At 38.2% G+C, this 22,160-nt stretch overlaps 1 protein-coding gene across 1 annotated transcript in view; it reads left to right on the forward strand.

The window, feature by feature from the left end:
* Nucleotides 1-21,902, forward strand: part of BMPR2 (bone morphogenetic protein receptor, type II (serine/threonine kinase)) — a 54,249-nt gene extending 32,347 nt beyond the window's left edge. The window contains exons 4-13 of the mRNA XM_009584700.1: nt 1,050-1,160; nt 1,637-1,728; nt 3,777-4,007; nt 8,040-8,154; nt 9,789-9,949; nt 11,696-11,843; nt 12,792-12,928; nt 16,635-16,807; nt 17,906-19,185; nt 20,909-21,902. Of these exons, the coding sequence (XP_009582995.1) occupies nt 1,050-1,160; nt 1,637-1,728; nt 3,777-4,007; nt 8,040-8,154; nt 9,789-9,949; nt 11,696-11,843; nt 12,792-12,928; nt 16,635-16,807; nt 17,906-19,185; nt 20,909-21,159 (2,699 nt within the window). The 3' untranslated portion in view covers nt 21,160-21,902. The remainder of the gene's footprint in view (nt 1-1,049; nt 1,161-1,636; nt 1,729-3,776; nt 4,008-8,039; nt 8,155-9,788; nt 9,950-11,695; nt 11,844-12,791; nt 12,929-16,634; nt 16,808-17,905; nt 19,186-20,908) is intronic.
* The last annotated feature ends 258 nt before the right edge of the window (nt 21,903-22,160 follow it).

The raw sequence follows: 22,160 nt of genomic DNA on the forward strand, positions 1-22,160 counted from the left end.
GTGTGCATTTTATATTTTGTGGGTTTAGCATAGTTAGGTCTCATTACAGTCTTTTAAGGAGTACTTTTAGCAATATATAAGACAAGTTTAAACATAGTTCCCAAACTTGGTTTTGAAGCCAAAGTAAATGAGGTCTTGTAGTGCCACATTCCAGTGATTCTGACATCAGAGGAATATCTGCAGTAATAAATTTTTATATTAAAGTGGCTGAATTTTTATATGCCTGCAAGAAGCAAGACTGGGGTCTGACGTGGAGAAGCATTAAGCTAACCATTCAAGACACTAACAAATTTTTTCATGAAAACTTTTTCTTCCTCTGGAAAAAAAAGATGAAAAAGCACAATGCTTACAGTTTGACAAAAATCAAATGTTATTTTAAAAAAGGCTCAATAAAACTAGTTACTTAATTTTGTTTAGTGTTTTATTGTTGTTTCAGGTTTCTTGATACTCTGTGGAGATGTCTCTGTCTTTTTGTGAATTAGCATTAATAATTATCTGAGTGCTGACACGAAACAAATCAAAACCCCAAAATACTTTGAAATATTTGCACAAATGGACTTGTATCTAATGTATGTTGTAGACATTTGAATACAAAGCATTCAGTATTCATCACATTTGCAGCACTATTAGCAAACTTTTTTGAGATTTTTATTCTGGGAAAAATAATTAAAAAAAACTTGTAAAGGTTACAAACCTGATTCATACCAGGACACTGGATTAAGGCACAGATAGCAGAGCAGGACTGCCTCAACTTGGCCTTGTATGGCTGGGCTGAACTTTGCCAGCTAGAAAGACGGTTCGCTTTCTGCTGTTGGTGCCTCTCTCTGCGGTGGCAAGGAAAGACTGGGAAAAGCTGCCGATGAATTTGCACTCAGCTGTGTTTGAGCTGACCAGCTCTTTTGCCATCCCTTGATGTTAAGAGGAAGAAGGGTGTCTTACAATCCAGAGTACAATTTTTTTTCCTCATTGTTGTAACAACAATTACATGTTTTATAGTGCCAATTCTTTCAAATTTACAATTGAAGCGTCTTCATCTTGTTTTCTTTCAGATTCTTCTCATTCTTTTCATCGAGATGAGACTATAGTTATTGCCCTTGCATCTGTGTCTGTACTGGCTGTTTTGATTGCTGCTCTGTTCTTTGGATACAGAATGCTTGCAGGTAGGGTTTGACGATCCTTTTTTTTTTTTTTTTTTTTGTTCTTTTGACTGTTTCTCTCCCCAGTCCCTATTATATGTTTGTACATGATGCTTCCTTTTCTTCTCTCTGACACTTTATGGTCATAACAGTCCAGAGAGATTTATGATTTCTCCAAGCTGGCATTTTGGGACCCATTTTTCTTCAACAAATCCTCTGCTTAATAGAGTTTAAGTGAGGTTGTGAACGTGCTTTATAGTTTTGCCAGTGATATTCAATTATCAAAATAGTTGTGTAGCAGAGAGCCTTAAGTTTGTAGCTATCAGCACCTTCACTGCTGATTTTACTGACTGAGAAGATTTTACAGGATTCCTTTTGATTTGTTATGTCCTTGCCTACAATATGTCCTTCTGCCAAGTCCCAGGTAAGTTGTATTGTTTTCACTTATAGCATGGCAAAAAAAGGAAACGGTCTGATTCCCTCCCCACCCCCTTCCACAGGAGACCGTAAACAAGGTTTGCACAGTATGAATATGATGGAGGCAGCAGCATCAGAGCCCTCATTGGATCTGGATAATCTGAAGTTGTTGGAGGTAAATGTTCAACTCGGTTTCTTAATCTTCATTTTTATTCAATGTAACACTTGTGGTCATACCATCTCCCAGGTATAGTTACAGAAATAAATGTATCAGTGCTCCTGTAATGTTTTCTTCTAAATCACAGTTTAAAGAAGAAATTAAAAGAAAAAAAGAGGAAAAAAAAAGGTTACCGCAGTTACATTTTGCCTGGTTTTGTTAGTAATATTGTTGGTATTAGCTAGAGCATGTTCTACCTTGAGAAGAAAATACTGAACACTGGGAGGTAATGAGGGAAATTGGAATGTGCTGTATTTCAGCATTGCATCAAAAGATCCATATTTTTGCTTGACACTGATCACTTTAAGTACAGTATCCGATCATAGTCATTTGAAATGCTTTAGTAACACTATTGGCATATAGAATTTACTGCAGATAGGGCAGTATATTTCAGTAGTGGTGCATTTATGTGTAGTCATTCTTCACAATGGGGTACTCTCTATCTCCATGGCAACTAGAGGCCAACCAGAACTTTCTGCTCAGCTTGGTATTAGATGTATCATCAGAAAATTGCAAAATGTTATGCTTTCAATTGGTGTGCTTGATAGAACTTAAGGAATTTTTAAAAGCTTTTAGCCAGAAATAAATCAGTAGAATGACTGAGAGACATTCAGAGAGTGGTACTTCTCTTCTTTTTGCCCATTAGAAATCACACCTAGAGATGCAGACTGCAGACATGCAGTGTGGTCTGGGCTAATGGTGACAGCAGACTAATAAGCAAAGACGCTTGGGTCCCTTCTGCCAACAAAAAAGAACTTGAGGCAGAGCTTACAAGAGTATAAGGATGTGTATTGTAGAAGTGTGCAAAGCCCCAGATGAAATTACTCATACTGATATGCAGTCTTGGAAAAAGCAGCAGCTTTGTTGGTGGAGAGATCTGCTATGGGGTCTTCTGTCCTCTTTCTTAAATCCTAAGGAGCTGACTCCTCACCCCCAGTCATAGGGTGTTGCAGAACAAATTGTCTTAACCTGTGCTTGCCTTTTCACATCTCCGTGGGTAGAATATATTCCGGGTTTGTACCTTGAAGTGACTTGCTGCTGCTTTGCAGTCCACTGGCATGGAAGAACTGAGAAATAGAAAGTCTGTCTGGTAAAGGACACTTCATTGTTGGAAACTTTCCTGTTAGACAAGTTTATCATCTTTAGAAGCACTACTTTTGTAATCCCTTCTGCTTTCTGTTCCTTCTCCATTTGTAAGTTTTTAAAAAGTAAAAACGTACTGGTCCATGAAATCCTTAGTTTCACGTCTAGGTCTTCCTGAAAATTATTTGAATTAAATAGATACTTAAATTCTTACGTAGTTAGAATTTTTTGAGCTTTAGAAACTAGGACTCTTCCTGAAGGTGGTCATACGTTTTGGTTCAGAGCAGAGATCGCATCTTTCTTCAGTTGCCATGGAGATGGGAAAGGCCGTTCTGTGAAGACTGGCTAACATAGTGGGGGCTAGAATAAAGATTCACAGGTAGTAAGGAATTAATTATTTCTTTCTGTTAAAACCTGTTTACCTCTTTTGGTATCTATTTTGCACTACAAATGCATATATTGTTATTACTGACCTAAAAGGGTTATAAAGCTATCCTAAACCTAAAATGTTTAGCTTAATGTCTGTGATCTCTGGAGTTAATTAAAATTGATCACATAAAAGCTATAAATGTTTAGTAGGCAAAAGTTTAATAAGAGAATTAGCAGCCCAAAACACATGGATTTTATTGATTCTGTATATAAAACTGCTGAATAGATTATTTATGATTTATTTACTGGGTATTCAGACTATAGATCAATTTAGTAAGATCTAAGTTGGCCTGTGCTGAGGTTTCCAGCTCCAAAATAGCTTTTACTAATTGAAAACTAATTCTAGTTTTCAATACAAAATACTCACTGTATTCACTGTTTTTTATAGTGTAAGTCAGTATAAAAGTTGGCGTACAATCTTTGTGGAGTGAAAACTTTTGTCTTCTTTATTATCTTTATTATTTAGTGAACTACATATTTACATTTTTTTGCAGTTGATTGGCCGGGGGCGATACGGAGCAGTGTATAAAGGCTCCCTAGATGAACGTCCAGTTGCTGTGAAAGTATTTTCTTTTGCTAATCGTCAGAACTTTGTCAACGAGAGGAACATTTACAGGATTCCACTGATGGAACATGACAACATTGCCCGCTTCATTGTGGGGGACGAGAGATTCACTGCAGACGGCCGTATGGAATATTTATTGGTGATGGAATATTATCCCAATGTAAGTGCTTCAAAGAAATCAATCGCATTGGTTTAGATTCGTAAGAATAGCCACATAAAAAGGATGTACTTCAGTATTTGCCAGTGATTTTCATTGCTTCTTCTTGCACAGTAATGTAAAAATAATCCATATAAATTACAATTTTAATGAACCTTAGTGTGGTTTACTGTAATACCCTTTAAGATTTCCCAGTTAGTGCTATCAAATGTAGTCTTACAAATTCTTAGCTGTAGTATTTGCTCTTGGTTATGGTGCGGGTTTTTTTAGTCAACTGTGCAATATTCAAGGACAGAATTTGAAGAGTTGTTTTTACTTAAGAATAATTTAATAAATTTAAAACTTCCTAGTATTAAGGCATTATATCTCTGTTATGGTAGTTATGACCTCACTCGGTAGCTGTAAATGGTGGGGTTTTTTACAATGAAACATAATAGATCCAGTATTGTTGTCAAACTAGTTTGTGGTACTGTAAATCATGTTGGCTTTTTATCCTGTTATCTTCCTTAAAGCATTCTGTGGCATACCATATTTATTTTGCTCTACCATATATTGATGATGTCGGACAAGTCTTAAGAAGGCAACCTTACTTTCCAGAGCCATATCTTCAAATCTGCTTGGCTAACTGAATGCTTACATCCCTCAAATTCATTGATTTGAGTTTCTAACGCTCTGTGTGTGTGTGTGTGTGTGTGTACACATGCGTAGAAACTAAGATGTTTTAAAAATACACAGCATAAATGTGAATTGCTTTCATGAAAAATCATAAAATGTGATGTGTATGGGGGTTATATATATGAAAATGCAAAAAATTACGTTTCACAATTTATCTTGGGGTTTTTTTGCTTGTGTATGGGAAAGAACTTTAATTGTTCAGTTAAATAATTTTTTTAATGAGCTTTTTGGTCTCAAGTAAGCGAACTCATATTGTATTTCCTCCAGTGTGTAAAGGTGATGGCTGAAGCCTGATTTGTTATGGGGACAGTAGGACAAAAGCTGCTTATTCAAGTAGCAAAAAGAAACAAAACAGTAATAAATAGCAGTAATGATGGCCTGTCTTAGGGTGTTTTAGGCTCCACGTATATGCTTGTGTTGAAAGTTAAATGCATCCGTGTATATAAATGTCTAAATATATATGCAAATTTAAGGCAACATAGCACTTCACAAATATATAGAGAGTATCTTAACTGAAACTTTTAAGTGAGAACACACTTCATCATGTAAGCTTATAAGAGATGGGTATCTAAGAAGAGATTGCAGAGATTAGAAACGACCATAGAAAAAGCTCAGTCGTGCCCATACCAGATGGACAGTGGCAAAGCACGTCAGCTCTGGCCTGCTCTGGCAGAGTAGGCTTATTTTCAACTAATTGAGTTAAGTGAAATCAAGCGAGTATTCTGCTCCTGGGAGGGCATAGCATAACTGTCTTAACAGGAGATCTGGTTTTGCTGTTTTCTTGAATGAAAGGATTTTCAGCTGAAGTGTAATTTGATTGAAAATTGTGTCTTGTGGCTTATAAAAACAGGATCTGTTAATGATCTGATTAAATGCACAGATGAGGCTTATGACATCATATTACCAGATTCTTTCTCAATATGGTATTAAGAACAGCAAGATTAGTCTAAAATAAATCCACTGGTGGTTTGGAAGTCATTGGAAAAAGTGCACAGCACGTGTAATTAATGCAGTGTGATCCTTAATTCAGTGAGCAGATGTTGTGCTGTATGTGGACCAAACAGCAGAGAAGGAACCTTGCTGTGGCAGCCCTCCTAAAAGGGAATTGCACCGTTCAAACTGGAGCCATAAATCTTATTTCAATAAGGAGTAAGCCATACAAGATGTGCAGGTGAAATACTCCCCATCCAAAATGTCATTCTCCCTCGAAATATTTTCCTTCTTGGAAATAGGAACACACAAACCAGAATACTTTCAGACAGAAAATTGTTCTTGGTGTTGCCTTGGTGAAAGCAAGACAAATAGGTTTGACCCAAATTGTGTTGTTATCCAAACATGCCTTCAGACCAAAGGAGGTAGGTGAGCAAGTAATAAAAGGAAAGATACATGTATTTATCAATCAACATGCTGTTCTGATGGTACTCTGAGGTGTGGTAGGTGAATAAGCAGTGAGTAAGTTGCAAGGGATGACATAGTAGGAAATACATAATAGCCACAGAATTGTTCCCCCAGTCAGACATTCACATCTTTTTAGAACAATAGAAAAACTGTTGTAAAACACATAGTAGAGTCTTATGATTGTTAAAACAAAACCAACAATTTTATCAAAAGTTATAATCAGAACAAATGTCCCCAATTTAACGTGTAACTCATGACTCTGACGAGAATAATCTTAATTACAAATATATCTCTCTCTAAATCTTGACTAAAACTTTTCTTGGTTGTCATTTATATTGAACTTCACTAAAAGCATAAAACCACAGCCCTCAGCTAGCTTCAGAAATATCTGGTGGCTAGCAAGCTCTGCAGCAGAAAGATCTTGAAGTTGGTTTGAGGTCTTTATACAGTGAGTGTTTCCCAGTCACACCGTGACAACAGTCCTGTAGCCTCCGTTAGAACGGGCTGGAATCTCAACCCACTAAGCCAAGAAAACCTGTTACTGCACCCAGGTTGCTGGCAGTTGGAGGCTAATGAGAGTGTTTGTATTTCTTAAAAAGCTTTAAATAATAAGAAAAAAATGTAAAATTCTTTAACTCGTTTCTAGGTGGATTCTCAGCTTTTTTCCCCCTACCAAAATCTATTTGAAGTTCATATAACAGCATTTTAAACAATGGAAAAAAAATGCTTGTGTAAAAAAATGCTGTATGAGTGACATTTGTGTTTTGACCGAGGAGGTTATCTATTTATGGGTTCCTTGTTCTGCACAGTCTAAGTCTGAAAAGCTGCAAGACTTTTGTAATTCTATTAAGGAGCGTCAAGAACTTGGTATTAGTTTTAGCATTGGATTAAAAAAATGTGTAATGCTTTGGTCATTTTAAATTCTGGTATCTGTGTGCCTCCGTCTGAACTGTGCATGCGTTACATACCTGAATGTCGACTCCAAATGGACTCAAATGGCACATACCAGATTTTTTTGAACCAAATGTTGCATAACTAATTTTGCAATAAAGTGTTTTTAGTTGCAGCTATGATAAGATGTTACGCATTGGTGCACCTTTAAGATTACAGATTTAAATAGTCAAAAACACGGTAGTTTGTAGTCATAAATAAACATTATATTGTAAGATGTATGCAGAGACAGCTGGATGACTTGTTCTTCATGCGTGGGCATTTAGTTTGTTTAAACGGAGTATATTGTCACTGCTCAAAGGTGTCGTAGTTTGCAGGATTTGGCTCTTGTTTCAGATAGCAGTCTCGTTTTCTAGAATATCTCAGTATCATAATTGACACACTTCCTTCTGGTTTTCTTGGAGTTTGCACCACCAATTACTAAAAAATCCCCCATTTTTCACATTTAACTTCTCTTTCAAGAAAAGGGGAATGTGACATTCTTTTTTCCTGTTTCTTCAGTGCATGTGGACTCCTTTTCTGAGTCACCTTTGGGTTTTTTTTGTTTTGACATATAAGTAGATTATAGCAGGGGAGATGCCAGTGAGAGATGTTGAGGACTCTTCTGCAAGTGCTAATGATTTAAAGACCACTATTTAGTAACCCAGGCTATTATATCTGCAGTTACCTTTCTTCTTCTGTTGTTCAACAAGACTTTTTCAGAAGAATAAATCAAGTGCATGCTTTGCTTTTGTTTTATAAGTAGTATCATTATTCCTAAAGGCAATCCCTGTTACTTTGTGATAAATTTTCTTTTCCACTTCTTTAGATAAACCAAATGGCAGCACTAGAAATTAATGAAACTTTGGTTCAATCTTGTGTTTTAGAACATCTGGGTAAACACAATAGTAGTTGCAGGATTACACCTTTCAGGAGCAATGGATAAAACTGACTCTCCTAAAGATTTTGAGTTATTCAACTGGACAACGTTTTTAATCCAGTACTTACCTTTTTTTTTTTTTTTTTTTAAAGGGTTCTTTGTGCAAATATTTGAGTCTCCACACAAGTGACTGGGTGAGCTCCTGTCGTTTGGCACACTCTATAACGAGGGGCTTGGCGTACCTGCACACAGAGCTACCTCGAGGAGGTAAGGCCAGGAAGGGATGCCAAGATGTTGGAAGATACTCTTATTTCTATCAGGTAGTAGATTCCTGCCTTTCTTTTTTCTCTGTGACAGTATGGTGAGTAGGAAATGATGAATGCAGATAGAGATTACTCAGAACTTCTGATATGTTCTTTCCTTCTGAACAATCCCATGTTGTGAGCTGCGTCTGTGACGCTTGTATGAAAACGTGGAGTAAGAGCCAGCAGAGCCCCAGAGAAAGGCAAGAGGAGGAGGCGGAGTTGTACAGTGCTGCTGTATCATGGCAACAGATTACTGAAGACCTGAAGCACTGGATGTGTGTCTAGCACAGAGCAAACAGATGGGGTGTTCTATTTGTTTTTGCAGTTCAGACACAAATCACCAAAGCAATTTTTAGTTTGTGTGTGAATTGTATACGCAAAGAGAAATAATTAAATCTTCTAACTCCACTGTAGTTTTATTTATCGTATGTCTTGATGTTTGTCTGAGGGTGTGGGCCTAGTCTTCGCAGTGTACAAACGGTACTGCTGGACTTTTAGTGTTTTATTAGAGCACTGGATGTGACAACATATTGATTTACATCTTTATATCTCTGCTTGTGTGCTTCAGCCAGCATTTCAGCAGCTGAAGTATCATGATTATAAAGCAGATATTCTGAGATATGTGGTGTATCAGGCTGAAGAATAATGCCTGGCACTGGAGAGTTGGCAATAATTTTTGGCAATAATTTTTGGCAATAAATAAAAGGATGGTATCATTAATTCTACGTTAAGGTGCTAATGTTTGGATTAAAATTCAAAACTATATATATCAAATGTTAAGCATCAGTTCTAGCAAAGAATGACAACTGGAGATGCTGTTAAAAGTGCAAGGCTGAAAATACCTAAACCAGTATTCCTATGTGCCATTGAAACTGCAGCTATCATCTTAACTTCATCATTTCGAAATGTGCAGACAGGTGTGTCTATTCGCAGCCAGAAAATGTGTAAACCTTCCATCATAAAGAAGAGACAGCCATAGGCTGCTCTATGAATGCTAGGAAGGAACTCATGGAGTAGAATAATTTCCACAGTAAAACTGGTTCTATAGTGCTGGCTGCTTTACTGACAAAATAAATTGTATATGAACTAGCAATAACTGAGATTATTCTTTGGAAAAGATCAGGTCACTTGCAAGATGAACATGTTCAGACTCTCTAGAAAAATATTGTCTACATATCTTCTGAATAGGTGCAATCCCAATCATAGCATAAATAGTTGGTGCCCTATTTGACACGAGTGTGGATATGAGCGAGGCTGTCAGGGCTGTGGTAGCAGATCCGTGCTTAAGTACACGATGTCTCTCCTGCCAAAATCATGCTGAAATATCCCTTCAAAAGAAGCTTATTGGCAAACACTAAAACTGGATATAGCAGTAGCCTAATATATTGTATAGATACAGTGAAACTCTGAATGCCAGTCATTTTTCTATAGATAGCGTACGGTGGAGCTCATTATAAAGAGGCAAAAATGTTAGCTTTCTAAAAGATAAGCTGATTTTCTGCTTATAATAGCTGAGCAGACATAATGAGGTTCTCTCATTTTGCCAAACAGTAGAACTGCTCAAATAATAACAAGCACTTCCATGTGTCCAAATAGACCATTACAAACCTGCAATATCCCATCGTGACTTGAACAGCCGCAATGTACTGGTAAAGAATGATGGAACATGTGTAATTAGCGATTTTGGACTCTCCATGAAGTTAACTGGGAACAGACTTGTACGCCCAGGTGAGGAAGATAATGCAGCCATTAGTGAGGTAAGTAGAAATGAAGATAAACCAGTGTATAAAGGAAGACAAATTAGTATGGAAGTAACACTGAGAAATAATTGTTTCTGTTGTTACAAGGTGAATGTTAAGGTGGTACAATTCCTCTAAGGGGGAATTGCTGCAATGTGGGTGAGAAGTGGCTGAAACCTTGCTAGGAAGAAACTGGTTTTAGTCTCAAAACACTCGAAAACAAACCTAGCATTTTGAAAGGTGGTAGGTTGGCAGCCCTGGGAGACTGAAGTTTTCTGTGTGAGATATGAGAAGATGCAAGGTAGGTTTGGTTGCCATGTTGTTTGCAATGATGTGGTACAGGTCCCTTCAGTCTTATACTGCAAGTATTAACTGAAGGCCAAACATTCTTTGGCGGTTTTGGTGGGGTTTTTTTTCTGAAATGGTGACATACTGCATTCTGCATCCTACAACCATTTCGCTGTGTGTCATCTGCAATTTTCTGCACTTTAAATGGATACATCTCGGAGACTAAGTGCATGTAGAAAGATGTGGACCAACTGAGAAAGAACGGGGACAAAATAACAGGGGATGCTTATAGGAAAAGATGAAAGAATTAGGGTTATTTAGGGAAGGAAAGGCAGAGAGGGAAGGAAAGGCAGAGACAGGTCTTCAAATATGTAAACTGCTATGAAGTTCAGTGTGAGTAGGACAAGGGGTTACATTGTAGGAGGGAAAATTTAAGTTAGTTACAAAGAAACCTTTCTAATCTGTAGAAGGCAGCCAAGGTCTGGAATGGACTACTGAGGAAGCCTATATAGAATTTGCATCATTTTATGAATTTAAGGAACAGATTGGGAAAACATCTGCTAGGAGTGGGTTAGAATGGATTCTGGGCAGAAAGAAGAAACTGATTTCTTAAGCTTTCTTTTTTATGATGCTGTGATTCAGAGAGTAGTTTTTTTGTTGTTTTCTTTTTGTGTAAGCATAAATACACTGACACCTGAATATAGGCTACTGAAATACAGTGAGACTATTTTAAACAGAGTGAAAGTCCCTAATGGTTCAGTACATTTGTTGTCTTTGTGCTTTTACAGAAAACCTTTACATTTCATTCAAAGAATGTGTTTCGCAGTGCTAATCACCTTCCCTTAGAAAGCAAGTGCTACATTAATAATACCTAGTGTACAGGTCCTCTTTTTAGATCTCCCCTTACTGAAAAAAGAAACGGGGAAACCACTCTAAAATGCAGGGATATGGAATAGTTTTGTGACAAAATACTGTCCTACGAGTACTGATGAGTGATTGCTCTAATCTAACATATTTCTTAGTGGAAATGAACAGGTTCCTCCAAGGCTGTTAATAACCATTGACCATGGAAGATGTAGGGGAGAGCCTTGCTGAAAGTCCAGGAATAAAGAGAACAAGTTCCTTGTTCAGCAGCATCCTCTTCCATTACGATACATACCTTGGTGTTTAACAGAGTAATTTCAGGAAAAAGAAACATTTCTGCTGTATCGTATTGCATATGAGAACATTGAGTAAGGGACAAAATTATTTTGTTTGGGTACATGCAAAAAAGTGACAGAGTAGGGGAAGGGTTTTGTTATGACTAGGCTCCTATTAAGAGTCTAGAAGCTGAGGACATTGATTAGAAGAGAACTGCATTTTCCTTAACTGTAGAAAATATCAAACAAAGTGTTTTGTATTAAAAAAAAAAATCTCCATAATAAATTGAATTTATAAACTGCTTTCTGATTTGAAGCTTTGATTTTGTTTTTCCAGGTTGGTACGATCCGTTATATGGCCCCAGAAGTGCTTGAAGGAGCAGTGAACTTGAGGGACTGTGAATCTGCTTTGAAACAAGTAGATATGTATGCGCTAGGCCTTATCTACTGGGAGATATTTATGAGATGTACAGACCTCTTCCCAGGTAACTAAAAGAACTGGAAAAAACATAAGTAGTAGAAAGTGGTACCAGCAACCAAAGCTACTCCCTAGTGATAGCTTTTTAAAGTGAAGAAGGGAAATAATTTTCTCAATGGTTTTTGCCATTAAGTCGGTGCCATCTAGCGTTCAAGATGATTGTTGTCAATACAGTGTATTTGAGTGTGAAGCATGGTTCATGCTGAAAGACTTTAAATTACCTGTTTAAGCAGTTTGCAGGCCTCGTGGTAAGTGCAATTTGAGCATTATTATTATTGTCCGGAGTTTACAAATATTGAGAGTCGGGCTGATGGCAAAGGCAGTACTTTTAGTTCTTAGAACTGATAGAAGTGCCTGAAGTGTCTTTCAGACTTTCCTCATGAAAGAATGGCAGTGCTCTGATTTAATGTAGCCTTTCGTCAGTCGCACCATCTATGCTAGTGCCATTGAAAATTCAGGGAAATCCTCTATACCTATAACATAAACCAAGAGGAAGTAGACTTCTAAAGTTTAACACGTGAGATTGTGTCACAACCACTATCATCTTCCCAAGATACAGCATATAGAGTTAATCTGACATGCAGCATTCTCTCTAGTCAAACAGCTGCACTTCATGTACAGAGACTTGTAATCTCGCTGGGCTTCCTCCCAAATGAAGTACATGAATATATTCAGTCAGCGACGTTTCACAGAAATTAGGTGTCATCCTCAGGCTCTAAGACATGCTGAATGTGCCACTCAACCAGCAAAGTTTGAAGATGCTATCCTTTGAAAGGTTGCTGAACAACACTTAATTCATTTGCAGTTAATTCAGCTTTTTTTGTGACGTTAGACTTTGGGGGAAAGTGGAGAACATCTCAATAGACAGCAACTTTGATACTACCTTTCGTCACCTGAAAGCCCTTGCTCTGCCTTTTAATCTGTGATTTTTTTTCTTTCTTTTTTTTGCTAACAGGGGAATCTGTGCCAGAGTACCAGATGGCTTTCCAGACAGAAGTCGGAAACCATCCCACTTTTGAAGATATGCAAGTCTTGGTGTCTAGAGAGAAGCAAAGACCAAAATTCCCAGAAGCGTGGAAGGAAAACAGCCTGGTGAGATAGAATATTTTCAAAGAAACAATCATTTAACCAGCTATAGGGTGTACTCACTTCTTAAAAGCAATTTTTGAATACGTTCTTTTTTTTAATTTTTTGTTAGTATTTAAGGATTGGGAGCTGCTTCTGTCTGGACTTCTTAAATATTGAATTCAGTTTTTAAAAAGCCATTGACATGAAAGCTAGATTTCTTTCAAGGAAAAATACTATGATTATTACCGGATGCTGAAGTGTGATACACAGAAGATAACTTGTTATATTAATTGTTAGACAGTATCTGTAGTATTATGGATGAAGTGCCCATATGTTCTCTGTATGCTGGATGAGAAACATAAAGGCATTTTCTGTCTTTCGACATCCTGTAAACTAATAACACCCTAAAATAGTTGGCAAAAATGTAAAGATACTCTTCAAAACTAAAATCTATAAACATCGTAATAAACTTTTTCTGAAGTTGTATAGTCCTCAGAATTTGCAGAGGCTACAGCTTCTAGCAATCATTTCATTATAACTACATTAGAAATTTTATATGGCTTCATTTGATCTGCAATTTTTATTTTTAAGACTATAAACATAGTTATGTTGTTTGTTGTTTTGAAGTAGTATAGCTATGGCTTATAGCCTTGCTTGCTGCTGCAGGCCAACAAGTTATGGCAAGTCAGCTGAACTCTGGTAAGAGTCTGTGTGCTTGCTTTCATCTGCGGCAAGATGAGGTAATGCGAATCCCCTTAGTGGGGGTTGTTTGTCTTTTATTACAAGCAAAGTGAAATGCAGTTACTGGGTTCCACCTGATACATAGTAACTTGTTTAAGCTAAAATAGCTTGATTGCGAATATGAAAATTACATATTTGGCTCTTATTTTAAACAACACTTCTAGTTATTCACTTACTGAAATTATGCCCTTCAATCTTCAGAGACTTTGCTAGTTGATAAGTATGTAGCTACTGTGCAGATAATGGGGAGCCTAAGGCCTCATCTATGCTGGTACTTGTAAATATGTATGAAACCATTTTCAGAGAGGAGCATAGCCTCCAGTATTAACACTGTCGTAAAACATGTTGTAACTGAGTTGAGAGCTTCATAGAGAGGTTCCTTTATTACACAGTTTTGGCCAGGCAGTCTTGGGGGGTGGGGGGAGGAGGGAGGAATCCACACCCAAACTATATAGGAAATCAAGCAGCAACTGTTTTAACTACAGCCATGTTGACAAATGCAGTGTTGGAAGAACCAAGCTTGACAGCTGTTTTTGAAGACAGTTATAACTAGAACAGTTCAAGAAGGTTTGTTTTGTTTTGCAGACTACTGTTTTAAATGTTAATTATGTTCTAACAAGCTGATAGACTCCAGCATTATTAGATACTGAGCTAGTAATGATCCCTGTATTTGAAATGCCTAACACATTCTTTGTGTTGTCACTAATTTTTTTGCAAAAATACAAAATAATAATGATAATTATCATATTAAGTCCAGCTCTAAGGATGGATCTACACCATTGCTTTAAGAGAAAAGAGGACTAAATAAACAATCTGTAGTTCTGTCATGGGTATCAAACAAGCTTCTCCATCCTACGGCAGTCTAGGATAACATCTGAGTGAGCACTTTAGGGGAGATACTGTAGAAAACTAAGCTCCAGATAACCTCATCCTGGTTCTCTGGTCCTAACCTCCTATATCTAATGCGTGGGATAAAAGACTTTTGTCTGTTATTTGAAGCTATGCTGACATGTTGGGTTGTAACACTTTCATGCAAATTCATCTATTAGAGAAATGTATTTGCCCTTTTCATTTGAGAAACACAAATAAAAAGCAGTGTTTTATTTTTTAGGTCATATAATTAAGGCACTCAAAAGATGTGGAATCCTAAACTTATGATTACTTATGCAGTCTCAGTTTGCTTCTTGAACATATGCGTTATGATACAGACCTTGATTAGCAGTATTGTTTTTCACGGTATAAATCAACAATCTGAGCAGATGATGTGCATAAACTAATTCAAGGGCTATAAACTGAGTTGAGATGTCAGCAGCGTTCTTGTCTCATTTGCCAAAGCAGGGGCCCAAGCTTGACTTCAAAGGTCAGGACTGAAAGATATTAATAGAGTAATAGAATAATGCAGATTTCCTGTTCCTTCTATCTTTTTTATGAGTGCTAGAACTTCTAAATAGTGCATTTTAGTACAGATCTCTTTGAACCTGAAATTAATAGAAAACACATTGCTGTGGTAAATGTGAAGGTCTAGAACTTCAGTTTTGTTAACTATCTACACAGTCATCACTGTGCTCCTTTCACGATCCTTAAAACATCAAAAGGAAAGGATCTGCCAGAAGAGAGACAATATTAAGTTAAACACTGGTTAAATTTACTGCTGGTGAAACCTGTAGGGGAAAGTCTTACAAAGGGGCAAGACAGGAGAGTAGGGCATCCACTGACTTAGATACGTCTAAATTGTGACTGAATCAAGTCCTAAAAGCCAAATGAAGGCTTTTTATTCTGGGAGAGAAAACAGATCCAGTACACTATCCTGTCATTGTCCCTGAGGGTGCTTTTAGACTCATGTCCCTCAGCTAAGAGGGGTGTAGTTGCTTAAACCTTCTTCGATGTACTGTGGGAAGAGAGATAAAAGGTTTGCTTCTGTGGGAGCTCATCCCCACCTGTGCAGCCGTAGCTGCATCACTAAGCAGCAGTGACTTGCCAGATGCAAGCGATGCCAGGAGCCCGCTCTGTGGGTGAGGAGCTCTTGGCTGGCTTGCAGAGCTAGTCCTTGACTTTCACTGCCAGAAGCGAACAAGGCAGTTCTGGCACAGAGGCAGTCAGCAGGAGCACTCAATGCCTTAGTGCCCAGCTGGGACTATGCACAGTCATTGGTGCTGGAGAGGTTAAAGCTGGGCTGTAGATGTGAGATGTTCTGGCAAACCATATCCTATCCATGGGCCATTGGCAGCAGGGGCCAATAAACGTCTGCCTGTTTTTTGTACTCCGGATGCAGTGGAAGCAGAAGTGTTCAGTGCTCGTAATTTCAGTTGCCTCCTCTCCATGTCTCTGACCATATGGCAGCACATTTTGGAGGTCTTGAGCTCTAATCCTGACTGTACCATTCAGCCCACAGTGTGATCCCAGGAAAGTGTGTCTGTTTCTGTTTCTCCATCTGTAAAACAAGGGCAGCAATAATCTCATTCCATAGTGCAGGCGAATTCACTGATATTTATGAGGCATTTGGATGTTACAGTAGTGAACAGAAGAGGAAAAGCATGATGAAATGAGCAAGGCTGTGTTATTTGCATACAGTGCAGGGAAGCAAAGCAGGGACCATTAGCTGAATTGTGAGGATAACAATGACAGCATTTCCAGAATATCATCAGTCCTTAGTACACAGCTTTCATAAGGCAGGGAGAGTGAGCTGAGCATGCATACATCAGACAGGGCTGGCTGAAGGTGTTATGGACAATGGTGAATGTAGCTTTTCCTAAATAATTGTCTTCCTAGTTGTTGTGTGTGTAAGTTATTACAATATTAGTCCTGCATACTGCTGTTATTAGGGTAAACTAGCTTTGAATGAAATTGTTTCTCTTCCATTTCTCTTTCTCACCAGCGTGTGACTATTTTCATGCATACAGAATGCTGTCATAAAACAGTAAATTAGAAGCACAATATAAAGGAAAAATAACTTAAGATAAAGGGGTTTTGTTTGTTTGTCTCCTGGCAGGCTGTGAGGTCACTTAAAGAAACAATTGAAGACTGTTGGGATCAAGATGCTGAAGCTCGACTAACAGCGCAGTGTGCTGAGGAGAGGATGGCAGAACTCATGATGATTTGGGAGAGAAATAAATCAGTTAGTCCAACGGTCAACCCTATGTCAACTGCCATGCAAAATGAGCGGTAAGAAGAGAAAACATTTGGTTTTAGTCAGCAGCAAATGCCCAATGCAATGCTCAGCTCACTCCAGGAAGGAAGCTAGAGCACGCTGCTAGCTTAACATTTTTGCATCCATGAAGTGGGTGTGTGTTACGTGAGCTAGTCTGCATATGGGTATTTTATGACATGATCCTGATTGCTTGTGTTCTTAAGATCTCCTATGTGTCCCCAGAATTCAGGCACCTTTTATGTAAACAACTGTACTTCTCACAGAGGGGCCTTTTAAACTGAACTTAGGCACACTGTCCAAACAGGCTTACAAAGATATGAAGTGATTATGAATTGTCTTTTAAAGACTCTTGCTAAGTGATGCATAAAACTTCTGTTTAAAATGTTCTTATAAAAACTGTGAATTTGCAGGCAATATGAGTTCAGGAAATCACAGAGTCTCAAACCTGTAGTTTTTCAGTTAAAGAACCGCAGGGCCATCATTTAAGTCCTCGTTATTCTGAGCCCAGTGAGAGAGGTGCTGTGCATTCTCTGTTTATAAATGATCCAGAGCAAGTGAGAATTTGCAGAACTGACATTAGTGCTTAATAGTATACACTAGAGATGTGGATTTCAGAGAAGAGTAATGTTGCTGTATGGGCAGTGTTTACTGTAATGAAAAAAATTATGTTTAAATGATAGAATACCTAAATTGTTAAAATAATAGATTTTTCATGGTTTAGGACCTTGTGACTTTTTCCCAGCATCGCTTTCTCCATCTTGTATGTTGAGTTCTTGTTGCCTTCCTTCAGCATCACTTCTCTGCAACTAGAGCAGTGCTTTAGCAGTGAACTGGACAAACAGCATATTGGACAAATAGAAGAAAATTACTGTTATCCGACTTAGTTGTAGAAATAACATCCATGACAAAATTGCTGTCCTAGTAAAACGAATTTTCTGCTACCCAGGATTTTTCAAGGAAGTTACTGAAAGATCTCAGTTTGTACTGTATCTGTCCTTAGTTTATGCATGTAAAAGAAACAGAAAGACATTCAGCTCTCTTAAATGAGAGGCTTTATAATATCAGGTGATTTTTACATATATGATCTTAACATCACTTATTTTTTCTTAAAGGAATCTGTCGCATCATAGGCGTGTATCAAAGATAAGGCCATATCCAGATTACTCTTCCTCTTCCTACATTGAAGATTCAATCCACCACACTGACAGCATAGTGAAGAACATTTCTTCTGAACATTCAATGTCCACTACACCATTGACTTCAGGGGAAAAGAATAGAAACTCCATTAACTACGAGCGGCAACAAGCGCAAGCTCGCATCCCTAGTCCTGAGACAAGTGTCACCAGTTTGTCCACCAATACTACCACCACCAATACAACTGGCCTCACTCCTGGCACTGGCATGACCACCATATCTGAAATGCCTTATTCAGATGAAACAAACTTACATACCACAAATGTCATGCAGCCAGGTGGGCCCACCCCTGTTTGTCTGCAGCTAACAGAGGAGGACTTGGAGACAAATAAATTGGATCCAAAAGAAGTGGATAAGAACCTAAAAGAAAGCTCTGATGAGAATCTGATGGAACATTCACTTAAGCAGTTTAGTGGGCCAGATCCACTCAGCAGCACTAGTTCCAGCTTGCTTTATCCGCTGATAAAACTTGCAGTAGAGGTGACAGGACAACAGGACTTCACACAAGCTGGCAATGGTCAAGCATGTTTGATTCCGGATGTCCCATCTGCTCAGGTCTATCCTCTACCCAAGCAACAGAACCTACCGAAGAGGCCTACTAGCCTCCCCCTAAACACCAAAAATTCAACAAAGGAGCCACGGTTAAAATTTGGTGGCAAGCACAAATCAAACTTGAAGCAAGTGGAAACAGGCGTTGCCAAGATGAACACTATCAATGCTGCAGAACCTCATGTTGTGACAGTTACCATGAACGGAGTGGCTGGGAGAAGCCACAGCATAAACTCTCATGCTGGCACAACCCAGTATGCCAATGGGACAGTGCCATCTGGACAGACAACCAGTTCGGTAGCGCAAAGGGCCCAGGAAATGCTTCAGAACCAGTTCAGTGGAGAGGATAGTCGGCTGAATATTAATTCAAGCCCTGATGAGCATGAACCCTTGTTGAGGCGGGAGCAGCAGGTTGGCCATGATGAAGGTGTTCTGGACCGCCTAGTAGACAGGAGAGAGCGACCACTGGATAATGGCCGAACAAATGCCAATAACAACAACAGTAATCCGTGTCCAGTGCAAGACACAGCTACAGTCAGTATCCCGAATGTAGCGAGAAATCCTGGGCAGACCCAGACTAGAAGAGCACAGAGGCCTAATTCGCTGGATCTATCCGCCACAAATAGTTTGGATAGCAGTAGTATGCAGTGTAAGTGCCTGCAGGACTTGAACAGCTTCCCTGACACTTTTTTACTTAATAACTACGTATATTTGCTTGAATAGAAAATACTTTTGTGTCTCCTGTCCCTCCTCAAAGCATACTTACTAAATCCCATATAAATTTAATTTCTATCAGCACAATTTCAGTCTTCTCAATAAAGTCCTGTCTCCATCAACTCCAACACGTTAGGTCATTATCTTCCTTCCACATACATGGAATAAATCTGTCCTTTATAACCTATCTACTCTGACTGTAGGAAGGGAGTATTTTCTAACTTTCATTATTCCTTGCAAGGCACCTACCTTGGCAGCTGTAAAGCATATTGAAAAAGCTTCCTATTTCTTCCTTGGGCAGAATGTGCCCATTATACCTTCTTTTCCTTACTTTTCCTCATTCTCTTAAGAGTAGCTGGCTCTAAGATGCATTGATTAACATAACTTATTATAATAACTACTTATATGCTTCATTACTTTTAAAGCAACTGATCTGACTGTATTAGCCCAGCCTAGACGGATGGTCAGGCATTCTCTGCTTTGCTATCTGAGCTCTAACAATTACAGCAATCCTTCATCAATTTACCATGTACCTATCAAAAATTAATCAAAGCACTTAGAGAAGGAATTGATTTTAATAGACTCTTTCAGAATAACTGCCTTAAGAGTTTTACAGCCAAAGATTTAAGAGGTTACAATGGAGCTCTCTTTTTTACAGTAAGAATGTAATCATGTAGTTAAATTAGGTACATCCTCTGAGTTTGTCTTTGGGCCTGTTGGAGCTGTTGGAAAGGCTTCCTAGTGTGCACTTTTAAGAGAATATATTTCCAGAATGCACTGTAGTCTTTGAAAGGTGCTTGCAAACTTCCGACTATGTGATACTAGTGAAATAATCTGGGGTGCCAGGCATGTTTGGAAAGAAAAGGTTTAGAAACAAACCAGAATAGATCTTTCAAGAAACGTAGTTGAATATTCAGCAGTGGAATGTTTAAGCCTTCCTTTTAAGTAGGAAACCTTAATTTTTGTCTTAACATGTTGACTTGAGTTGAAATAGTCTTGAGGTAAAGAAAAAAGATTATTGCAGTAACTCCCTTTAATTGAAGTTTAAAAAGAAAGGGTTTGAAGGTTACGTAAAGTGAAAGTATTTTAACAATCAGATTTCTACTGCTGAAATTTTATCATGATTAAAGTTGGTTTTGCCAGTTTTGCAACCCAACATCCCAAATCCTGACTTAGGATCTTAACAGAGAAATGGACTGTTTTGTCTCCAGGTGAAATGCTTTGCCAGGTGAAGTAGGATTAGGGGACCTATGACTTAATTATGCTATTAAAAGTTTAGCCTTTGCCATCCTGTAGTAGCGACTCTTTTTTTGTACCTCCCATTACAGGTAATATAAGGTACTATGATTGCAAAAGCCCCTCAAATGTCAAATGCTGATTCTGCTGTTTGATGCCCATGTGCATTCAAGGTAACACAAATTACTTCACTGAAGTAATTTCTGACAGACAACAGAATCTGACCCCTTGTTTTAGTGGCGGCTACTGTAGTTGATATACCTGCCATGTCTCTGCCACACAGTTGCTTTTGTGTCAAGATTTTGTTCTTTTGTTCTGTTTTGCATGAGTAATAACCCTGGACTCTCCAGTCTAATCTTATCTTCCTCGTAATACTATTTTCTACTCTGTTTTTGTTTTTTGTTTTTGTTTTTTTCCTTCAGTAGGTGACTCCTCACAGGATGGCAAATCAGGCTCAGGAGAAAAGATCAAGAAACGTGTGAAAACTCCGTACTCACTTAAGCGGTGGCGTCCTTCAACGTGGGTCATCTCCACCGAGCCGCTGCACTGCGAGGTCAACAATAACGGCAGTGACCGGGCAGTCCACTCCAAATCCAGCACTGCTGTTTACCTTGCGGAAGGAGGCACTGCCACCACAATGGTATCTAAGGACGCAGGAGTGAACTGCCTGTGAAATACTTTAAAAGCCGACAAATGACCTTTTTTTTGCATTATTTGAAACAAACATGCAGAAGACATTTTAAAAAACTGCTTTCTCCTCCTGTCAGCAACCCCTACCAAGGACTCGCTTTAAATAGATTTCAGCTATGCAGAAAATTTTTAGCTTATGCTTCCATATTTTTTTATTTTGTTTTATTTTTTGAATGTTTTTGCACTTTTATTTAGTATCGCTAAAGTTAAGTCTGTCTGTTTTGACCACGGAATATATATATGTGTATCAAAATGTGGTCTCAAAATATTTTTTTAAAAAAAGTAACAAAAAAAAGTATTGCTGATAATCAGTTTGGACCAGTTTCTTAAGGTCACTAAGATCATAAGCAGACTATAAGACAGGTTTGACTGCAGTGGTGTCTTGTAACCATGTTTTGATTTCTGTGCACAAGCTAGTCTGTATATTTCTATGTTACAAAGTGTATTCTCTTTTGAACCCCCTATTTTTCTTGTGTCATGTTGAAATGTGCAATAGTCTATAGTTCACAGTATGCTTTATTGAAAAGTGTGTTTCTAAAACTGCCACATGTTCCCCTTTTTGTATTTGTTAATTTTTCCCTGACAGTTGAGCAGTCAGCCGGTCATGACAGTGAACTTTGCACACCGTAGCCAGCTTGAAGCAGCTGCCTATGTCACATTGTGCTCTGGGGTGACAATGCATGAATTTTCCCCAACTTGAAAGGGCTTTTAAAAAGGAACAAAAAAAAATCTGAGCTCAGTACCTTTCCTTTGATCCTTCCAAATCAAAATGTGTTTCCTTTATAGTAATAGATGCCAGCCTGTGAAGTTCTGAATAACAAATCGTTGAACTAATGTAAGGAAACAATGTCAGCCATTTTTTCCATTTTATTTTGTGTGCAGTTTCACCCCCGTATTTATGTGAAACCTTATTTAGATCACTAATGATGTACATTGAAAAATACATTTTATTCAGAAATCTTAATAACTGTCATACTTAAAAGC

Source organism: Fulmarus glacialis, unplaced genomic scaffold (assembly GCF_000690835.1).
Source record: "Fulmarus glacialis isolate BGI_N327 unplaced genomic scaffold, ASM69083v1 scaffold26969, whole genome shotgun sequence".
NCBI classification, from domain to species: domain Eukaryota; kingdom Metazoa; phylum Chordata; class Aves; order Procellariiformes; family Procellariidae; genus Fulmarus; species Fulmarus glacialis.